The 20810-nt window shown below is 41.4% G+C and overlaps 1 protein-coding gene across 1 annotated transcript in view; it reads right to left on the minus strand.

Annotated features, from left to right (window-relative positions):
• frg1 (FSHD region gene 1) overlaps positions 1 to 20810 on the minus strand; it is a 51797-nt gene that overhangs the window by 13221 nt on the left and 17766 nt on the right. The window contains exons 5-7 of the mRNA XM_084317998.1: positions 20674 to 20788; positions 17165 to 17269; positions 13833 to 13924 (exon numbers count right to left, since the gene is read on the minus strand). Of these exons, the coding sequence (XP_084174124.1) occupies positions 13833 to 13924; positions 17165 to 17269; positions 20674 to 20788 (312 nt within the window). The remainder of the gene's footprint in view (positions 1 to 13832; positions 13925 to 17164; positions 17270 to 20673; positions 20789 to 20810) is intronic.

Genomic DNA, 20810 nt, shown 5'->3' on the forward strand with positions numbered 1-20810 from the left:
AGTCGGGGGAACTTTTACATAGGTGTTTCTAGTCAGGTTAATCACTCTTTTTATCATCCACAGTGAGCCTAGGGCTGAAGCGCTGAGTGAGAGTGAGAGAGAGAGAGGCTGGAGAGCTCTCTGCCGTGGACAGTGTCGGCGGCTCATGAACTATGATTTATGGAGCTCAAGTATGTGTGTGCATTTCGTAATAAGGACCAGCTTGGTTCTGGTGCTCACTGCTCAGCATTGAGAGAGTGACGGAGTGTACTGTTATCGGTCCAAACCCAGGTAGCAGCACCCACAAAACCGCTACAGTGGCGGCCAACGGGGACTGTGACTATGGCAGGCCAGCCGGTGGAACCACTTGGCAGGATGGAGAATCTATAATATTCTAGATTCTAGATTATTATATTATATTATATAATTATAATAATTATTATAATTAGGCGACCGGGTAGCACAGCGGTCTAAACGACTGTCTACCACTGCAGAGACACTGGTATCGAATTCGGCTGTCAGCAGTGCCTCCGGCTTGGCCGGTCGTCATACTAACACAATTGGCAGAGTCAGCGGGAGGGAAGCCGGTGGGTAATCTGGTCGTTGTAAACAGCGACTCCTACAGGTCGGTCAGGTCGCCTGCACAGCGAGGGAGGGAGATGGTGAGGGTAGTGTGACCTCAGGCTCCCACACGTTACACTTCACCAATGAGAGTCCTCGCTGCCAGGTGAAAATAGGCTGCTGGCTGTCTCCTATGTATCGGAGGAAGCATGTGATAGACTTCAGGGCTCCCTAGACCGACCAGTGGGGGGCACATGCGCGCAACAACCGGGAAGGGGAGGGGGGGAATAGGCATAATGACTAAATTGGGATGGGAGGAAAAATACAGAAAATAGGAGGAGAAAAAGTGGACCACATTTTTTTTAAATAATACAATTATTATAATTAACCAAGCATTGAACACCTTTGTCTAGGTACTTGACTTCTATTTTATACTTACTTATTTTATACTTATCTATTTTTATCTAGCACAATCTCTGGAGCAAAACAGAAAGAAGCAGGGTTCAAAATTAACAGGGGCTTGGGGCAAAAATGCCCTCGAAAATTGACCAAATGTCCTCGAAAATCAGTTAAGGGGGGCAAGAAAAGCCCCAGACAGTTTACTAATTATATATATAATTATATATATGCTCTACAGTGTGAGCATTTCCCTCGTATTTGCCCCTAATAATATGTGTGTGCGAACCGGGAAAATCATTTACTTGCAGTGTGCGAGACGAGTGAATATTACAAAACAGCTCCGCTGTTAATAGTTCAGAAACTGGACTGAAATTCAGCTTTTGGGTGGAATGTTTGTTGCAAGGAGGGAGGGAGGCGGGGCCCGCTGCGTGTTACAGGGTACTTGAGAGGTGCGAACGCAGACAGACAGAGAGCTCTGCTTTCATCAAGCATGCATAGTGTAACATTAAGGCCATGGTTAGACTAGTGTATTCCTGGCGTTTTTTTATACGTTTTTGACGACGTTTGATGTCCCTATTACACAGAAATGCGTTTTTTGGCGTTTTTTTGTGGATACGGCTGAAACGCAAAATTGTGTTTGCGTTTGGAGATACGCAAAAAAAACGAATCGACAACAGCGTGTAGTCAGCACGCTAGCCGTTGTTGCGAAAACGCCCATGCGCAGTAGATACCATCTGCGTGCCCTTCCGGTGACAACAGTGTGTGTGTGTGTTTGGGACATACAGTAGCTCCGTGTCCCAAATAGCTTCAGCTACCATGTGTTGTCAAGTTATTGTTATAAGGACCCCAGTCCAAGCTACAACAGTCTGCATTCCCTTAACAATTGTTTGTATTGAGCCGTATTGTATCCATATGCAATATGTTAAATAAAGTTTACATCCATTCATTCTGCTAGCATTACCGATTGCATGAGCAGCTGGCTAACGTGAGCTATCAGGATTCAGACCCTGTTAGCTCAGAGCTCCTCTTTCAACTTAACAAGCATTAAACAAAATGGCCCAGTCATCTATTCACCTTTGTTTAATACACACAGCGTTGTCTCTAATGTTATCTAACTACTGATAGCTCGCGATATCATCAGTTTTGGTGCTGGCTAAGTAGCGTGAGCTAACGTTAGCTTCTAGCCACAATGCTATATTGTTATAATGGCATACTCCATTGACGTTAGCATGCAGCTAACAATGCTACCGATCGTTTTTTAGACTAAACTATCCGCTCTTGGTGGTCACTTGTGTTGATGTTAGTTTTGTTTCATCAACAAATGACAGGCAGAACACACAGTGAATGTATCCGTTTTGTTTATTGCACTTTTATTAGGCTTTGCTGAAAAATAATTGCTGCATTGAGTAAATAGGCAAGATGGTGGCGCGGCATAGGCGGCGGCGCCTGCCTTATTGACATTTTCTTTGCTGGAGCTTCCAGGAAGTGTATTGGCACATTCGTTCTGATTAGTTGAAATTGCCTTCATGTTTGCCACCTACTGCCACCTACTGCTTTGGCAGTGTACTACATCAGTGTGCTCGGGTGACAAAAACAAAAAAAAAACGAAAGTGTGACTCGAGGCGCACAACGTCGCGGCGATACGCATATGAAAACAATACGAAGATGATACGAAAGGTGTAACCGCCGCCTAAGTTACACTGCTATCTTAACGTTAGCAAGCTAAGCATCTGCATAGCGCGACCTGTGTAACGTTAAGTAACTTGTGTTCGGCGGGGAAAGACCGTTCCATTTGTAACACAACTTCAAAGAATAACATCCAAATCCGATCCTGATGCGCATTTCCTTCATTCCACAGCGCTGAGCATGCAACGTATTTCATTGATAGATCTGGCCAGAGCCTATTAGGGCTGACCTTCGAATTTTTTTTTGGCAATCGAAGCTTCGAATTAAAAAAAAAAATACATTATTTTTTTATAATACTTTTTTTTTTTTTTTTTTTTTTTAATCTTATGTTGTGGGACTTGTACAGCACTTTGGTAAACTTTGTTGTTTTTAAATGTGCTCTATAAATAAAGTGGATTGGATTAATGAATTAAGTAGCCCCTTTCGTGACTGTGACACAGCCAACACGGCTGTGTGATTTAATTCAAGGTGGATCGCTGTTGTCGTTTGAACAACTTCAGATTTCATGGGAACTACCAATCCCCCAAATCAAGAATGTTTAAGATGAATGAAGTAAGATTTTGATTATTTGAAATATGGCCTGTGTAGACTAAACTATGCACAGAATTATGTCAGTCTACAAGGTCCGGCAATGTAGACCTTGTAGACTCCACTACAGACCAATTATCAGTGAATGTTCATGCATTTTTAAGAAGGGCTACTTCCACAAAAAAACAAAGAACTCACCAAAACATCTCAGTAGCACCTTATCTAAATGTTCTATTTCATATATGGAGATTCATATTTATTTATGTATTGCATGCATTTCCACATTTTATTTCCTATTTTGTTTATTCATCCCAGTATCTTTCTTTCTTATGTGTGGAATTCTACAAGGCATTTACATTCACATTTACATTTAGTCATTTAGCTGACGCTTTAATCGAAAGCGACTTACAAGTTCTGTACGACAGGTCATCAGGAAGGATACAACTCTATCAGCTGAGTAACAATATTCATCAAAGTGTTGCGTGTTACAGTGTAGGTTAGTTTATTAGGACAAGTGCATGACAGTAAGGTTAGTTAGGGTTAGATTTATTTTATTTTATTTCAGATAATGGTTGAAGAAGTGAGTCTTTAGTCGACGGCGAAAGATTGGACGGGATTCGGCTGTCCTAACTGGGGTGGGTAGTTTATTCCACCATTGTGGGGCAAGGACTGAGAATAGGCGTGTAGGTGGTGTATATGTGTTTGAGGATGATATCCTTCAAACAGGCAATAGTGATGATATAATTTGGGCAGTGCTGAGCTGGGTTACTTTCCTCCAGTGTATTTGTCCCCCGGCCCCACCCAATGGCCCCATGCGCACACACACCGAAGTAATTTTTTTTTTAACTTCGATTTTTTTTAAATGTTCGAAGCTTGTGCCATCGAACGAAGCTTCGAAGTATTTAAGACAGCCCTAGAGCCTATACTCGCAAACGGTCCAGTGCTGTCTTCGGGATGATTTTAATCCAAACGTCCATTCAAAACTTGTATTATGAAATAATTCTGGGATGTCTGACTATTTCCCTATGCATTGGTGCGAGTTCAGCTGACAGTCCATAGAGTCCATGACATAAGTTCATGAGATGCTCTGTTCTTTTGTTGTTTGAGGTGGATGTTGTTGCGTGTGTGGGGTTTTTCATGTATCAATTTGAAACAAGCCTCTTGACTGTTGGAATTAGGGATGTTAAAAATAAAATAGCTAATAATATTATTCAATATTAGACATTCATTGATCCAGAGGCAACCGGCTATTTGTCTGCTATTTGTAGATATATCAAGACAACAACACAACTTGCCCTCAGGGACAATCATATTTAATCTATTTAGATAAGAGTATGTATGTATTATTTACAGATAATTGAAGGTACCTCAAAACATGAAACCAAGCCATGTCACACATCGTGTGTGTGTGTGTGTGTGTGTTACTTGAACAATTGTCACTGTAATCCTAAATTTCTTTGTGTGCTCCTAAATTTGTATTTAGATTTTATTTATTAACATTTTATTTAGGAGCACATGTGCTCCTTGGGAAAAAGGTTAGCGTAGAGCCCTATATATGGAGACATTAACATTACGTTATCAAACATAGGGACGAAGACTGTAAAAAAAAGTGTCAACAATGTTTTATAATCTTTATGCTAATTTTCATTATAAAAATGTTGTGCCTCCGAAATACAAAAAAAAGCCCCCGAAAATCAATTAACACTTTGATTGCCTAAGGCTAAATTCATGATATACCATAGGTTGCCAGCTCTATTTGTCTATGGAGAAATTCCCCTTCTTTGCAGGGCTATAACTTTTTAAATTCTATTGCTACATTGCCATTATTAGGGCCCATTCAAAGTCCTATATGTATTGTTCATTGTGTAGCAACGTTAAACTTTTTCATTCACATATTCATAGTAAAGTATGGTCTAATGTATAAGTATGTTTTCATCTCTTTCTGCAGCTTTCTCCAGAACGTGATATATAGCCCCAAATGCATTATATTGATGATGAAATACAGTTTGATGGCAATCAGCGCGATATAAAAAATTCCAACTAGACGTACTTCTAGAAGTTACTACACGTCATCTGATGTTGACCGGATGGGCGAGGGGGCGTTTATAATTCCGTGGGCAGCGTTATACCAATCATCTAATGTGGGTCAAATGTTGATAATAGCAGTTAGTATCGAAGACGGTAACGTTACACGCTAAAACTCACCCCAGTCTCCACGCGCCGTTGGGCGATCATCGTAGAGTAGAAATTTTATCATTATGGGATGGCGATTTACCCGGTCCATCTCCAGCTTGTATAATGGTATATACGTCCAAATCATGTTGTTTATCGAGTTATTGGCAATCGATCGCTATGTAGTGTGACGAGCCAGAGTCCCGGGACATGTACCGAGTGCCCGGAAGTAATACGGCCGTCCAGCAAAACCTCTACTGCGCTTCCTGTTAAGCGATTGTGCCGATCGGCCACCAGATGGCGCTCCTGAACCGCCAGAGAGCTCAGTGGGTCCTCCTGGTGGATCTCAGGCCAGCGGAGGGGAAATATGAATCAGATTCCAGATTTTTGAAATATTGATATTAAAGACGCTGTAAAGCGTCTTCGGCACCTTGAGCATGGCCGGGAATGACGCTTTAACATGGCTCCTGGCAGCCAAAGTGTTAAGGGGGGCAAAAAAAGCCCTTGACATTTTTTTTTAATTTCTAACCCTGGAAAGAAGCATTTTATATAAAAGTATTCTGTACTTTTGTATGACAACTAAGGCCCTGTTTAGACGGAAACGCTAGCAGGTGAATCCGCAAAAATATTTTTTCGGATGTGCTTTTCGTTTATACGGAAACGGCGTTTTTACGGGGTGAAACCGTAAAAAAGTGAGACCACCTTCCAGGGTGGAATTCCTAGAAACGATAAACCTTTGCGCTATCATCTAAACTGTCAAACCGCATAAAACGATGACGAAAGGGTTGTCAAGGCTCTCGTCGCGCGTACTGCTTACATCACAGGCATGCGCCAGTAGCCTAGAAGCGTAAACAAAGCATGTCTGATTCTATCCATGGCGATCACCTGAAGGCTACATTGGCAGTACTTTTTTTTTTTTTTTTAAACTTTGACCAGTCAGCTGGTTCTTTTAGCGTTTATCGCTTTTTCTTCGCATTCATACTTGGTCAAGTTCGACCGACAGAAGCAGGCTGAAAGGGTTCAGATGGGGGGGAAGACACTCTGGGAAAGGCACGGCTGCCGTCCGGGATTCGAACGCGCTCAGCCCCAGATCCGTGACGAGCACGGTTGTCCACGGCGCTGAAATAGCACTTGCGGTACGTGGTGAGCTACTGGAGCTCCCCCATTGGCAGTACTTTTAAACACACAAGAATCTGTCCCGCGGCTATCACAACTATTAGTACTGGACCCACTGTCTGAGTGACTCTGGCCCTGTCCACACGAGAGTTTGGATTTAATATGACCGAAGTTTGAAAAAATAAAACTCCGTCCACACGGTGAACACAGGTGGACAACCGTGTATAACTGCGTACTCACGGGCAGAGCTGGAACCCAGCAACCGATACATTTAGTACAATGTAATACAATGCCAAAGCAGTAGGCGGCGATGTTGTTCAGACATGAAGGCCATTTCAACCAATCAGAAAAGACTGAACGCTCACTAAACTTCCTGTTGGGTCGCGATCTGCCATTAATTAACTGAAGAAGAAGAAGTAACGTTACCGATATGAAATGGATGTAAACGTTATTTAACAGATTGCAGAATGGGTACAATACAATACGGCTCAATACAAACAATTGTTAAGGGGATGCAGTCTGGACTGGGTTCCTTATAAGTTATAACAATAACTTGACAACACATGAGTTTAGTTTAGCTGCAGCTACATGTTTACTCTGAGCGTCAACAGACATCAGTCGATCACAACACTCTTCAACACAGACGATACGTTTTGAACAAAAGTTTGTTACAATCATTTTCATATAACGCTACTTGGGACAGCTCTGCTGTAAACACTGGTGTAGTTGGCTCTGCTCTAATCTCTCTACCCCGCGGTCTGCCGTGAACATGGGGAATAATTGCGACAGCTCTGCTGTAAACACTGGGAATAACCTCGGTTGCTATGCCCACACGCAACTGCAAAACCGCACAACTCCACCCTGGCCACCGGTTTCAAAAGACCGCGGTTGCAGTGTAGCAAATCCCCGGTTGTGTGTGGCCGAACAGTGCAACTGCGCACATACAATCACGGTTACATTAAACCCAGCGTTCGTGTGGACGGGGCCTCTGCTTTGGTCCAATCACATTCCCCACCCACAGTCTGCGAATCAGAGGCAGAGTAGGGCGGGTCTTCACAGCACGTCATGTGACATCTGCGCCAATCGTGTGACAGTGGGGCTCTGTCGTCTCGAGTCGTTACAGCGTCGTCTGCACGCAGAATTCCACCCAAAAAAACGCTAGTCTAAACGCAAAATTAAAAGTGAGACCGCAAGACGACTTTTGCGGTTTCTGTTCAGACTCTCTCCGTCTAAACGTAGCTTAATAAAGAAACTTGAAACTTGAACTAATATAATAACCAATTATTATAACCGGTGGAACCACTTGCCAGGATGGAGGAGAATCTATATTATAGATTATTATATTATAATATCTATAATATAATTTATTACATGGCGTTTTCACATTCGCCGAAATGCTTGCTTGTGATTGGTCAATAGCGCTCGTCAGAGGTCCGTTATTACTCGATAACTGACCTCTGCCGAACAATAATGACCGCTGTGCGCAGCTGTTCGCAATCAAGCCCACTGACACACTGCATCAGTGCAGCCAATCAGACACACCTGCTGGCTGCACTGACAGCGGAGTGTGTGTGACGATGACAGCGGAGCCAGAACAGAACTGCGTCTGCATTTGATCTCGTCTTGTCGATGTAAAATGAATTAGGTATATTGTTAGTAAGTTAGCCATGTAATAAGCGGGATAATGTATAGCTATACTCGATCATTGTCGCAAAATAATTGACCTTCACTGACGTTTAAAACACCTCGGCGAGGCGCCTCTGTATTTTAAACTGTGTCGGTCAATTATTTTGCGACAATGACCTCGTAGCTATACATTATCCCTTACATAATATATCTATAATGCAGGCAGGGCTTCAGTAGGAATAACTGGAGGAGCTGCAGGCCCAGCCGCCTCTCCGAACTCAAGCTCTCGTCGGCCTAATGCAAGATGGAGCGGCATCCGCGCTCCAACAGGTGGCCTGCTTCCAGAGACGGCCCGGGTCCCGTATGAAGAGAACTATTCAAAAAGACGAGGTGGACAATTCCCAGGCTTTTGCCTAGACGACAGCGAGCGCCTTACCGACTTTTTTTTAACCCTTTCACTGCCACACGACAGAAGGTTAACCCTTTACTATCACACAACTGACGGTACCTTATTTTTAAGGTATTTTATTAGCTTTTGAGGGGTATATTTTTAATGTATTAATAGTCTTTTATGGTCTTGTTTTTTTGATCTCCCTATGTTTTCCTCCCCCCTGCGTGGTGGGCACACCCTCGCTTTACCCACAGGCTCTGACAAGTGCATGTTGTATCATGCACTCATACACCTACACACATCCAGGCATACACTTAGACATATTACTCAGACATCTGAAGGACCGCAATGGAAATAAGCTATATGTTTTCTTGCGTTTTTATCCTTTTGATAATGGTGGGCCTCTATATGTATATACCGGTATGTTCATTATCAATAAAGATCTCTATCCATCTATCCATCTATCTATCTATGCTCGAGGCGACATCATTCGTTTGAAGAGGGCCATTTTGGATTGGTATGGATCACACGCCACACCAGAGGACTATTCGGGGGCCCACGAACCAGCCCTTTGCTTTACAGCCGGCAGCCTGAGGGACACGGCAACATGCCGTCTACAACCGGCCAACTCTGCGCCGGCAGCGCAGGTGGTGGAACTGGTGATAAGGGAGCGGTTTATCAGGGGGCGCCCGGCTGTGAGTGGGTCGTGTGTGTGCCGTCACTGTCTGGTGGATCTGGAGACGGCCGTCGCCTTGGCAGAGGATTATCTCTCACCCCAACCATGAGGCCGGTGCAGAGAGGAGGGAGAGCTCTCTGGGAGATGGCCCCTATTTTAATAAAGTACTTGTATCGCTCCCTACGTTCAGCTCAAAATGACTCGCCGGGTGGCAAGGGCCCGTTGTGGTCACACATGGCGAGTGGGCGATGTTCACTATGGAGGTTGTATGTTCTGACAAGGGAGGGGAGACAAGATGCATCACCTCAATCTCCTGGAAGCGTGGGGAGAGAGGCGGAACCCGTTTCCCCTGGTGACGTTAACCCTTTCACTACCACACTACCGAAGGGTTAACCCTTTCACTGTGACAATACAGAAGGTTAAAACTAGAGATGCTCGATATTGGCTTTTTTACCGATACCGATATACCGTTATTGTCAAACTCTTCATTTCCGATACCGATATCAACCGATACCGATATATGCAGGGTTGCCCCCCCCCCCCCCCAAAAATGGAATAATTTCAGGTAATTAACATTACATATCTCTTGTCATGGAATTAACACAACATTATGCATACTTTTGACAATAAAAAAAATCTGAATGTGTTCTTACTTGCTTGCCTGGGTAAATAAAGGTTAAATAAATTTCAAAAAAATACATTATTTTTTTCTTTTTTGAAAACCGATACCGATAATTTCCGATATCACATTTTAATGCCAATATCGGTAGGCCGATAATATCGGACATCCCTAGTTAAAACCCTTTTCACTGCCACACGACAAAGGGTTAACCCTTTCACGACCACACTACAGAAACCGTCTTGTAGTGTGGCAGTGAAAGGGTTTACAGAATGTTAACCCTTTCACGACCACACTACATAAGGTTAACCCTTTCACTGCCACACTACAAGACGGTTTCTGTAGTGTGGTCGTGAAAGGGTTAACATTCTGTAGTGTGGTAGTGAAAGGGTTAATACAGGAAAGATATGGGTTGGGGGCCTGAGGTACCACAAATTCCACCAATCCCGCCTTGCTCCTTTGTGATAACCAGCTCTTACATTCCCCAGAGAACAGATGTAACGTAAGTCATGTTGCAACAGTAGTGCTTTGCTGATGTGTTCTCACCCCCCGTCAGGAAGCACAAGCCTCATACAGCGCTAGGGCTGAGCCCAAACGTTCGAATCTTCGTTCGTTACATTGGCATTCGAATTCTAAATGAACAGTAAAATCTTTTATTTATAAAAAAAATTATTATTTCGATTCATTCTGTTTAAACCAATGGGGTTTTCTTCACAGTTGCAGATAAACTAGATTAGGCTACACTAATATTATAGTATTAAACAAAACCGATGAGTTATATTCATTAAAGAAAGTTGATTTAATTGATTTAGTTGGGCTGGGGCTTCTCCCTGGGCTGAGTCTGGGGCTGGAAAGTTGATTTAATAAATTAAAAAGAAACTCATTTAATCAGATTAATCACTTTATTCAAATTGAGGATTTAGTTTGAGGATATTTATTTAAAAAAAAAGTAAATATAAAATAATTTTATAATAATCTTTTTATTATTAAAACGAGGGTTCGAGGAACCCGGACCATCAACAAATCAATCTTAACTATATTCACAGGACATACTTGACTCCTATAAGACTGAAAAAAATGGGTCTTATACAAGACTCCAAATGCTCCTTATGTACAAATGGGGACGAGGGGACATTTATGCACATGTACTGGGACTGCCCACCAGTAAAGATATTCTGGAAAGAGGTGACCCAGCAACTATCAAACCTCTTAAATTGGAATATACCTGTACACCCCTCTGTACTACTGCTGAATGATGTTTTTGAGTGTGCAGTACATCCACAGCTAAAGAGATTGGTTTTATCGGGTATCACAGTGGCTAAAAAGCTGATAGCATCACGATGGTTCCAACCGGAAGAAATGTGCCGAAAGGTCTGGATTATTACATATCTCGATGTGATCTATCAAGAAATATCTACAGCAAGAATTTTGGGTCTCAATGAATCCAAAATGACATTGTGGTTAGAAGTGGTGGAGAAAATAAAAGCTAGCATATAATGGTAATGTCTGGTTAGGAGCGAGGGAAAATGGATGGATTATCCAATGGGGGGTCCGGAAGGGGGGGGTACGAGCTGGAGCATATGTGTGTAGGTTTTTAGATAACAGGTATTAGGGGTATATCCTATATAAGACAATTAACTAAAATGTGATTTCATTGGATGTGCACTGACAACTAATGCTTGTATATCTTATCTTGTGTTGTCATGTTTGTTTATGTGTTTGTTTAAAAAATAATAAAAAAATAAAATACAAAAAAAAAACGAGGGTTCGAACGGCCGTTCGAAAAACCCTGACGAAGTTCGAATCCCAAAAACAGGCTTCGGGGACAGCCTTATACAGCGCCAGGCGATAACTCACCTGGGTGTGAGGGTGCGGTCACGACCCTATAGGTCATCCGAGCACAAAAAAAAAGTGGTTCAGGGAGAATTGGAAAGGCCATGCTGGACAACGGGGGTAATAGAAGAATCCAACAATGCCTGGTGTAGACTCATTGATCCTGTGGTCTATAAGGTATTTACAAAAAGATGGGAAAGATTTTCAAACTACGGGTCGCGACCCAAAGTGGGGTCGCATTGGCAAGTAAAAAAAGAAAAATATTAAAATATTTCTTTTTTATGTTCTGGCAACATATTTTGGCTAAATATGCCTCGTTTTATAAATGTGTATTGATAACATAGTGCTGTAATAAAATGTTCTAATAAATATGCATGATCAAGTTCAACAATGTGTGCTTTTATTTTGATCCTTATTTACACATTGAAATTACGCAATACATTAACACTTTGACTGCCGGGACACGTCTTTAGACGTCTTTGCTGGCCATGCTAAAGTTGCCGGGGGACGCTGTACAGCGTCCTTATATCAATATTTCAAAAATCTGCGATCGGATTCATATTCCCCCTCCGCTGGCCTGAGATCCACCAGCAGGACCCACTGAGCTCTCTGGCGGTTCAGGAGCGCCATCTGGTGGCCGATCGGCGCAATCGCCACACAGGATCTTGAATAGAGGTTGTCATGACGACCGTAGTACTTCCGGGCGCTCGCTATGGTTCATGGGACTCTGGCTCGTCACGCTACATGGTGATCGATTGGCAATAACTCGATAAACAACATGATTTGGACGTATATACCATTATACAAGCTGGAGATGGACCGGGTAAAAATATATCCCATAATGATAAAATTTCTACTCGACGATGATCGCCCAACGGCGCGCGGAGACTGGGGTGAGTTTTAGCGTGTAACGTTACCGTCTTAGATACTAACTGCTATTATCAACATTTGACCCACATTAGATGATTGGTATAACGCTGCCCACGGAATTATAAACGCCCCCTCGCCCATCCGGTCAACATCAGATGACGTGTAGTAACTTCTAGAAGTACGTCTAGTTGGAATTTTTTATATCGCGCTGATTGCCATCAAACTGTATTTCATCATCAATATAATGCATTTGGGGCTATATATCACGTTCTGGAGAAAGCTGCAGAAAGAGATGAAAACATACTTATACATTAGACCATACTTTACTATGAATATGTGAATGAAAAAGTTTAACGTTGCTACACAATGAACAATACATATAGGACTTTGAATGGGCCCTAATAATGGCAATGTAGCAATAGAATTTAAAAAGTTATAGCCCTGCAAAGAAGGGGACTTTCTCCATAGACAAATAGCGCTGGCAATCTATGGTATATCATTAATTTAACCCAAGGCAACCAAAGTGTTAACACTATCAGTGCCGGCCTTGTTTACCTTTTTACCCCCTTGAATGCCATCATCCACTTCAATGTTAGCGTTAAAAACGCATACGGTAATCTATGTTTTAAATTATGGCTATGTGTCTAATCTGCCCGTCGCTTATCAATGACTTGTTTGCAGTCAACATTGTCGAAACAGATTTTTCTTTCTTTTTTTTATCGGTTCATATCCTTTTTATAGCATTTCGAAAAAAGCTATTGTTGTCTCGAAAATTTCCGGAAAATTTTATGATTCCCCCATAAACAGCATTTATTGGAATATTCTCGAATACACTAGACACGTTGTCATTTGTCGGCCTATTTATGAATTAGGTTGAGTGTGTCTTGTGGCACTCCTGGGTATTTGTACTAGCCTTGTGTTTTGTGTTATTGCTGGGTGGTTCCCAGATTGCCAACCATGTGGCGTTTGGTTGTGTCCAGTGACACTAGGCCACTTGTGTTGTTTTAGTGTTTCCCCTTGTTTTCCCCATTAGGTGGGGTAATTGTTTAGGGTTATCATTTACCTTGTTTGTTCTTCATAGTGTATATGCCCGTTTTGTTCTCCCTTCCCTTGTGCCAAATTGTGTTTGTGGGTTTCATTCCCCATTGTTTAATAAATATAATTTACTTTTGAAAACGCTTTATTATTTCCTCCTATCGGGACCTGTGCTAAATGCACTCACTGAACGGGTTGGCTTCACAACAATCCGGTTCAGGTACATTTATAGACCTTTGTATGCGACAGGTTACGGTAGTTGTTCTTGGTAGGCTTGGTTGCATATTACACCAGCACTATAATTATCAAGACAGGTGATTGATACAGTAGGAGTTACTCACACATAATTGACCTCACAGTTCTTCACGTTGCCCCTGTCCTCATCAATAATGCCGTCTTTTTTTTTCACATCCCTTTCTGCACATGCCCGGATCTGTTCAACCGAGAGAAAAAAGAGAGATTAAGATACTGACAGAGGGAAACGGTTCCCACAGACATTGCTAAATGAAATTCAATGACGTTTAAGTAGTTTCCTAAGCATTACTTTTCATTTTAAAAGGGCATTTAAAAGGATACAATTGACTTTTAAATGCAGTTTTCTTTACAGAAAGAAAAATCTGAGCCAATATGTATGGCTTAAAAAAAACTATTTCCGACAATTAGTTAACACTTTAAATAAAAACAGAAACATTTTATCATGGATGAACAAAACTTTCAATGCGAATGGTTGATTTGAATTAAGGACTTGTTAAGCACCTCGTTAGGAAATTGGCTATTTTCAAGTAATTCCAGGCCTTGATTTTTCTTTTCTTTTTTTTTTTGCACTTTAGGTCCTTGTGCGAACCCTGCCCCCCTGGTATGAGATCAGAGGAGCAGCTATACCTAGATACAAACGACTAATAACAGAGGAGACCACTGCATCCTAAAGGCAGGATCTGTTGGCTCAAAACTGGAACATATACAATGAAGAGGATACTAAATAATAGATTTATTAGTATATTTGGGGAACTATATAATATGACAAACTGCCCTATTCAGAGATGTAAAGAAAAGAAAACTGAGACAAAGAAACCGTGGATTACGCATAAATAAAAAAATGCCTGTAACAAAAAGAACACTATACAAGGAATACCTAAGACATAGAACTATAGATACTGAAAGTAAATATAAAAGATATAAAAACAAATTAATTCACATGATTAGAGCTAGTAAAAAGATTATTATAATAACTTATTAGAAAACCATAAAAAGAATATAAAGGGATTATGGAGAATTTTTAACATAATTATAAAAAAAGGATCATTGTCCACAGATTACCCGCAATGCTTCACTGACAACGGCAAAACAATAACCAATCTAAATGAAATAGCTAATGGTTTCAATGACTTCTTAGTTAATATAGGACCCACGCTGGCAAATGAAATTATAACAGCAGATACAGAGGAAAATGTGCCAGCCGATGAGTGGGGTTTCTGTAACCCAAACTCTATGTTCTTGAGAGCTGTGGAGGAACAGGAAGTTATGGAAACTGTTAGCAAATGCAAATGCAAATGCAAAAAAAAAAAAAACATCTACTGACTGTAATGACCTAAGCATGTCACTTGTTAAAAAAAACAATGGATACCATAGTAAAACCATTTACCTTCATATGCAATTTGTCATTCAGGAATGGTGTATTCCCAAATAAAATGAAAAAGGCAAAGGTCATCCCAGTCTACAAAGCAGGCAATAAACAACACTTCACAAACTACAGCCAATTTCCGTGCTCTCACAGTTCTCAAAAGTACTGGAGAAATTATTTGTGGACAGGTTGGATCACTTTATAGAAAATAATTAATAACTTACTAACTGATGAGAACCAATATGGGTTTAGAGCCAACAGATCGCCCTCAATGGCATTGATTGAATTAACTGAAGAAATAATAACAAACATAGATACAAAGTTGTACACAGTTGGAGTCTTTGTAGACTTAAAGAAGGCCTTTGACACAATTGATCACAAAATCCTTATAAGGAAAATGGTTAAATATGGCTTCAGAGGGGTTGTGTCAGATTGGCTTGAAAGCTACATAAAAAACAGAGAACAAATTGTAAAACTTGGAGATTGCAAATCTAGATGTATGAAAATAATGTGTGGAGTCCCTCAAGGCTCGGTTCTGGGACCCAAACTGTTTAATTTATATATTAATGATTTGTGCTCGGTGTCAAATGTATTGAAGTGTGTACTATTTGCTGATGACACTAACATGTTCTGTACAGGGGAAGACATCCACCAGCTTATGACGGTCTTAACAATAGAAATGAATACGTAAATACAAACTCTGGTTTGATATAAATAAATTATCTTTAAATCTAAATAAAACAAAATGTATGTTGTTTGGAAACCGCCAGATAAAAACAGACATTCAGTTGATAATAGATAATAGAATAGAAAGAGTATATGAAAATAAATTCCTGAGAGTGATTTTAGACCATAAACTCTGCTGGAAACCCCATATAGAATATGTGAGGGCTAAGATGGCAAAGAGCATCTCAATTATTAGTAAGGTGAGACATGTACTCAATCCCAACTCATTGCACACTCTGTACTGTGCAATGATCTTGCCTTACCTGCATTACTGCACAGAGGTATGGGGTAACGCATACAAAACAACCATAAATACATTGACTATCCTACAAAAAAGAGCAATAAGAGTAATAAACAATGCAGGATATCAGGACCACACACACACACTGTTTCTACAATCATACATTTTGAAGTTCATTGATATGGTAAACTTTAAAACTCTGCAAGTTATGTACAAAGCAAGAAATAATCAATTACCGGTAAATGTAAGAAGCAAATTTCTGGATAAAGAGGGGGGATAAAACCTCAGAGGACCATTGAACTTCAAAAAACCTGTGATGAAAACCAACCTGAAAATAATGTGTATCTCCTCTTACGGAGCCACCCTGTGGAATGGGCTACAGGATGAACTAAAATATTGTGAAAACATAAATCAATTCAAATCTAGACTAAAAAAAAATCTATTTTTTGATAGGTACAGAAGGGAAGAAGAGCTTTAATGGCATATTAAAAAATTAAAAATAATAATAAATACATATGATACTGTATTGTGCGCTATATCATATCACATTATATAATCATATTATAATTAATTTGTATATTATATTGAACTATATTTGCAGTATGTACCATTATATTATGGTACTATATTGTATTGTATATATCATGTACTATATATCTCACATCACATCATATATGTGCTGTATACACTATTATGTACTATATACTATTATATACTATTATATACTGCAGGTATACTGTAATGTGTACTATGTGTGCACTGAAATGTGTACTATATGTATCTACTATGTATGTATGTAAATGAAAGAAAAAAAAATTAAACGTAAGTCTTCAGGGGTAGGGCCCGACAAGCCTAGTGCTTCTCCCTAGCCCTTTTCGGACAATTGGACAATGCTGCAATAGCAGCTGGTAAAACTTTGGTGATTTATGGAATGACCGTTGTTATGTGTCCAAAGCCCGAAATAAAAAACAACTGAACTGAACTGAGGAGCCATTCTGTTCTTCCCTCCATCTCAAATGTCATGTCCCCACAGTGATGAGGGCATTAAGGTGCAACCTTGTGGATGAACACAATTTACACATCACCTTCACAAACTCGCCATCCCCTGCTGTCTTGCTCTTGGCCTCAATGTCCCCAGTCTCACTGTAGGAGAGGAAGCAGCTATTTGCAGCCATGAGAGCCAGTTTGTCCTGAAGCGGTAAAGGAAGAGAGAAATGAGGAGGAACTGAATCAGGATGCAAAAAGGTAGAATTTTCTGTTGGTATAAAAAGAGGCACTATATGCAATCTAATCTTGTTTCGTACGTGTCTCAAGACCGTGTCAGACATATTTAGCGTTTGTAGGATCAACAGAACATTAACACTTTCTCTGCCAAGGACGCCTAAACTAGTCATTCCCCGCCATGCTAATTCTGCCAATGACGCCGTAACACGTCATTGAGATCAATATTTCAAAAATCTGTGATCGCAATCATATTTCTCCCCTCGAGACTTGAGATCTACTGTTGATCCCCTCTCAACTCTCCAACGGTTCAAGAGCGCCAACTGGTGGCCGATCGGCGGATCGCCCAAACCGGAAACGGAAGCTGGTGCTCATTCCAATTCGGTCCGATCACTTGCTAATAGTCCCAGGACTCGAGCTAGACACAATGGATAGCAATCCGTTACCAATAACTCGATAAACAACATGATTTGGATGTATATACTATTATACAACCTGGAGATATCGCATATTTCAACATCCCATAATAGGAATATTTTTGCTCCACGCTCATCGGCCAACGATACGAGGAAGCTACGGTGAGTTTCAGCGTTTTTCTTTTTTTAACGTGTTCGATATAAACTGCTCTAATGATCATATCACCCACACTAGATGAATCATCTAACGTTGGCCACGGAATTATAAACGACCCCCCCCCCCCATCCGGTCAACATCAGATGATAAGTAGTAACTTCTAGAAGCACGTCCATTTCAAATTTTTTATCTTGCACAGATCACTATCAAACTGTATTTTAAATATAATGCATTTAGGGCTATAAATCACGTTCTGGAGAAAGCTGCAGAAAACGATAAAAACATATTTATACTTTAGACCGTATTTTAGTATGAATATGAAAAAGTATAACGTTCCTACGTCCTGAACGATAGATAATTGACGTTGAATGGGCCATAGTAATGTCAATTTAGCAATACAATTTAAAAAGTTATAGCCCTGCAAAAAAGGGGAACTTCTCCATAGACAAATAGAGCTGGCAGAGAGGGGTATAATGATGTACATAAGCCTGGCGAAGAAAGTGTTAAGGCAGGTAGTGAAAGAAATGTTTCTAATGTGTTAAACTGAGGGTGGGGGGTGTCACTATCCCACTGTAACATGTGGTTTTTAAAGGCACTATACTAGTCATATTTTCCACAAACATGCAACATAACAGCTGTTTTTGCGGACGCCTTTCTACCAAGAGCCTGACAGTATCGTGATGAGGGCATTATTTAGTTTAACCCTTTAACTGCCACACAACAGCAGGTTAACCCTCGACCGTCGGTTGTGTGATAGTAAAGGGTTAACCTTCTATCTTGTGGCAGTGAAAGGGTTAAGCATGGCTGGCCCTGGTGGGAATCAAACCACTAACCCTTGCAGTGTTGGTACTATGCTCAAAACACACAGAGGCACTCTACAAGAAGGGCCAGAGCCGACTCTACTTCCTCAGAAGGCTGAGATCCTTCAATGTCTGTACAAGGATGTTGAGGATGTTCTATGAGTCGGTGGTGGCGGGCCAGGCCACGTGAGCGGATCGGCGCGGCCGAGAAATCCGCTCTTTAAAGCTTGGTCCGCTCCGCTAATCGCTCATGTTGACCCCGCCCCCAAGTCGCTCTCCGCTCGCTCACCTTGAATCGAGCGCTCCCCACTCCAGATCGCTCGGCAGTTTTTTTTTTTTTTTTTTTTTTTTGGAGCATGGTGTAAATTAGCTCAAACTACAACAGTCTACACCCCCTGGGCCCCTTAACAATTGTTTGTATTGAGCCGCATTGTAATTGTAGCCATTCTGCAATGTTAAATAACGTTGTTTATCCATTCACTAGCTCTATTAAGCGATGATAGGCTAGCCGAGCCACAATGCTATGGTCGCTGCCATTAACGTTAGCATGTAAGCTAACGTCAACAACAATGGCGTCGATACTTTTTCTAACTGGAGTGAGTGTGGGCGTCTCTACAGTGACAAAGCCTGAACAGGCTATCACAGGTTCACCCTTCTCATTGGTTGAAAATGGCCTTCATGTTTGTACATCGCCATCTGTTGCTTTGGCATTGTACTGCATGTATATATTACATCAGTGTTAAACCACTGTGAGCGGCCTGGAGTGGATTGGAGCGGAGGAGAACTCTCGCTCCGGACGTCGCGCCGACTCATTTTAAAACCCACTCCTCGCTCACGTCAAAACCGGCCGTTCCGCGCCCCGCGCCGCTCACGCTCCGATCCGCTCACATGCACTGTGGCGGGCGCCTTCTTGTACGCTGTGACCTGCTGGGGCAGCGGACTGAGAGCAGGGGACGCAAACAGGCTGGATAAGCTGGTCAGGAAGGCCAGTAGTGTGGTTGGGGTGGAGCTGGACTCCCTAGCGAGGGTGGCAGAGAGGAGGAGCCTTGCTAAGCTCCAGTCCAGGCCATCAGGGAAAACCCCTCCCACCCACTATACACAGACTTGGCTGACGGGAGGAGCATGTTCAGTGCTAGGCTCACACTCCCTAAATGTAGCACTGAACGGCAAGTCCTTCATTCTGACAGCCATCAGACTTTACAATGCATCACTGTGCCTCACTGCATCACTGAGCACAGAGTGACCATCTTCCTGGACTTTTTACTTTTAAACAACACTGTGCAATATTACACTTACGGTAGACTTCTGTATATTTTATTCTATTCTTAGGCCATTTGTTTTGTTATTCTTATTTGTGACTTTGTTCTGTCTACTCTAAATGTTTAATGTGAGAGATTTGTAGTGTCAAATTTCCCTATTCTATCCCTAACTAAAAGAAGTGAGTTTGGCCAATTGCCAAATGTCAGTGTTATTGAATAAGTAGAACATGGCTAAATTCCAATTGACTGGGATCACCTCATTGACCATATTCACACGGCGGCCATTTTGCTCTTAAGCCATGGACCCAAGGTGGGAACAGGGTGGAAAGGAACCCAACCAGAGCATGACATAAGAGCAAAATGGCCACCGTGTGAATATGGTCAAAGAGGTGATCCCAGTCAATTGGCATTTAGCCATGTTCTACTTATTCAGTAACACTGACATTTGACCAAACTCACTTCTTTTTTTTGTGATCAAATTTATATTTTCATTCTTTTTCCATTTTCACATGTAACAAAACACAACACAATACAGTAGTAATAATAATAATACACAAGACATCACAGGACAGTACTTCAACAATAATAATTACAATAAAGACATAACCCCGAACCAGGGACCCACCAGCCCGAGACCGCAAACCACCAAACTCGTGAGGGCCCAAAACATCCCATATAGAGATAAAATAGAAAATAATAAGAAATTATAAAAACAGAATATAAAAATAAAATGATACTCACTTCTTGGAAAACTGGTTCCCACTGTTCCCTGGAGCCGATGGCCTCAGAGCGCCCGACCACCACACCGTCAGAGGTGATGCCCAAGTACTTCCCATATCCAGACTTCAAGGCTATCCTGCAAAAGGTGGGGACAATTA

This window comes from Notolepis coatsorum (genome assembly GCF_963971535.1).
Source record: "Notolepis coatsorum genome assembly, chromosome: 7".
Taxonomy (NCBI): Eukaryota; Metazoa; Chordata; class Actinopteri; order Aulopiformes; family Paralepididae; genus Notolepis; species Notolepis coatsorum.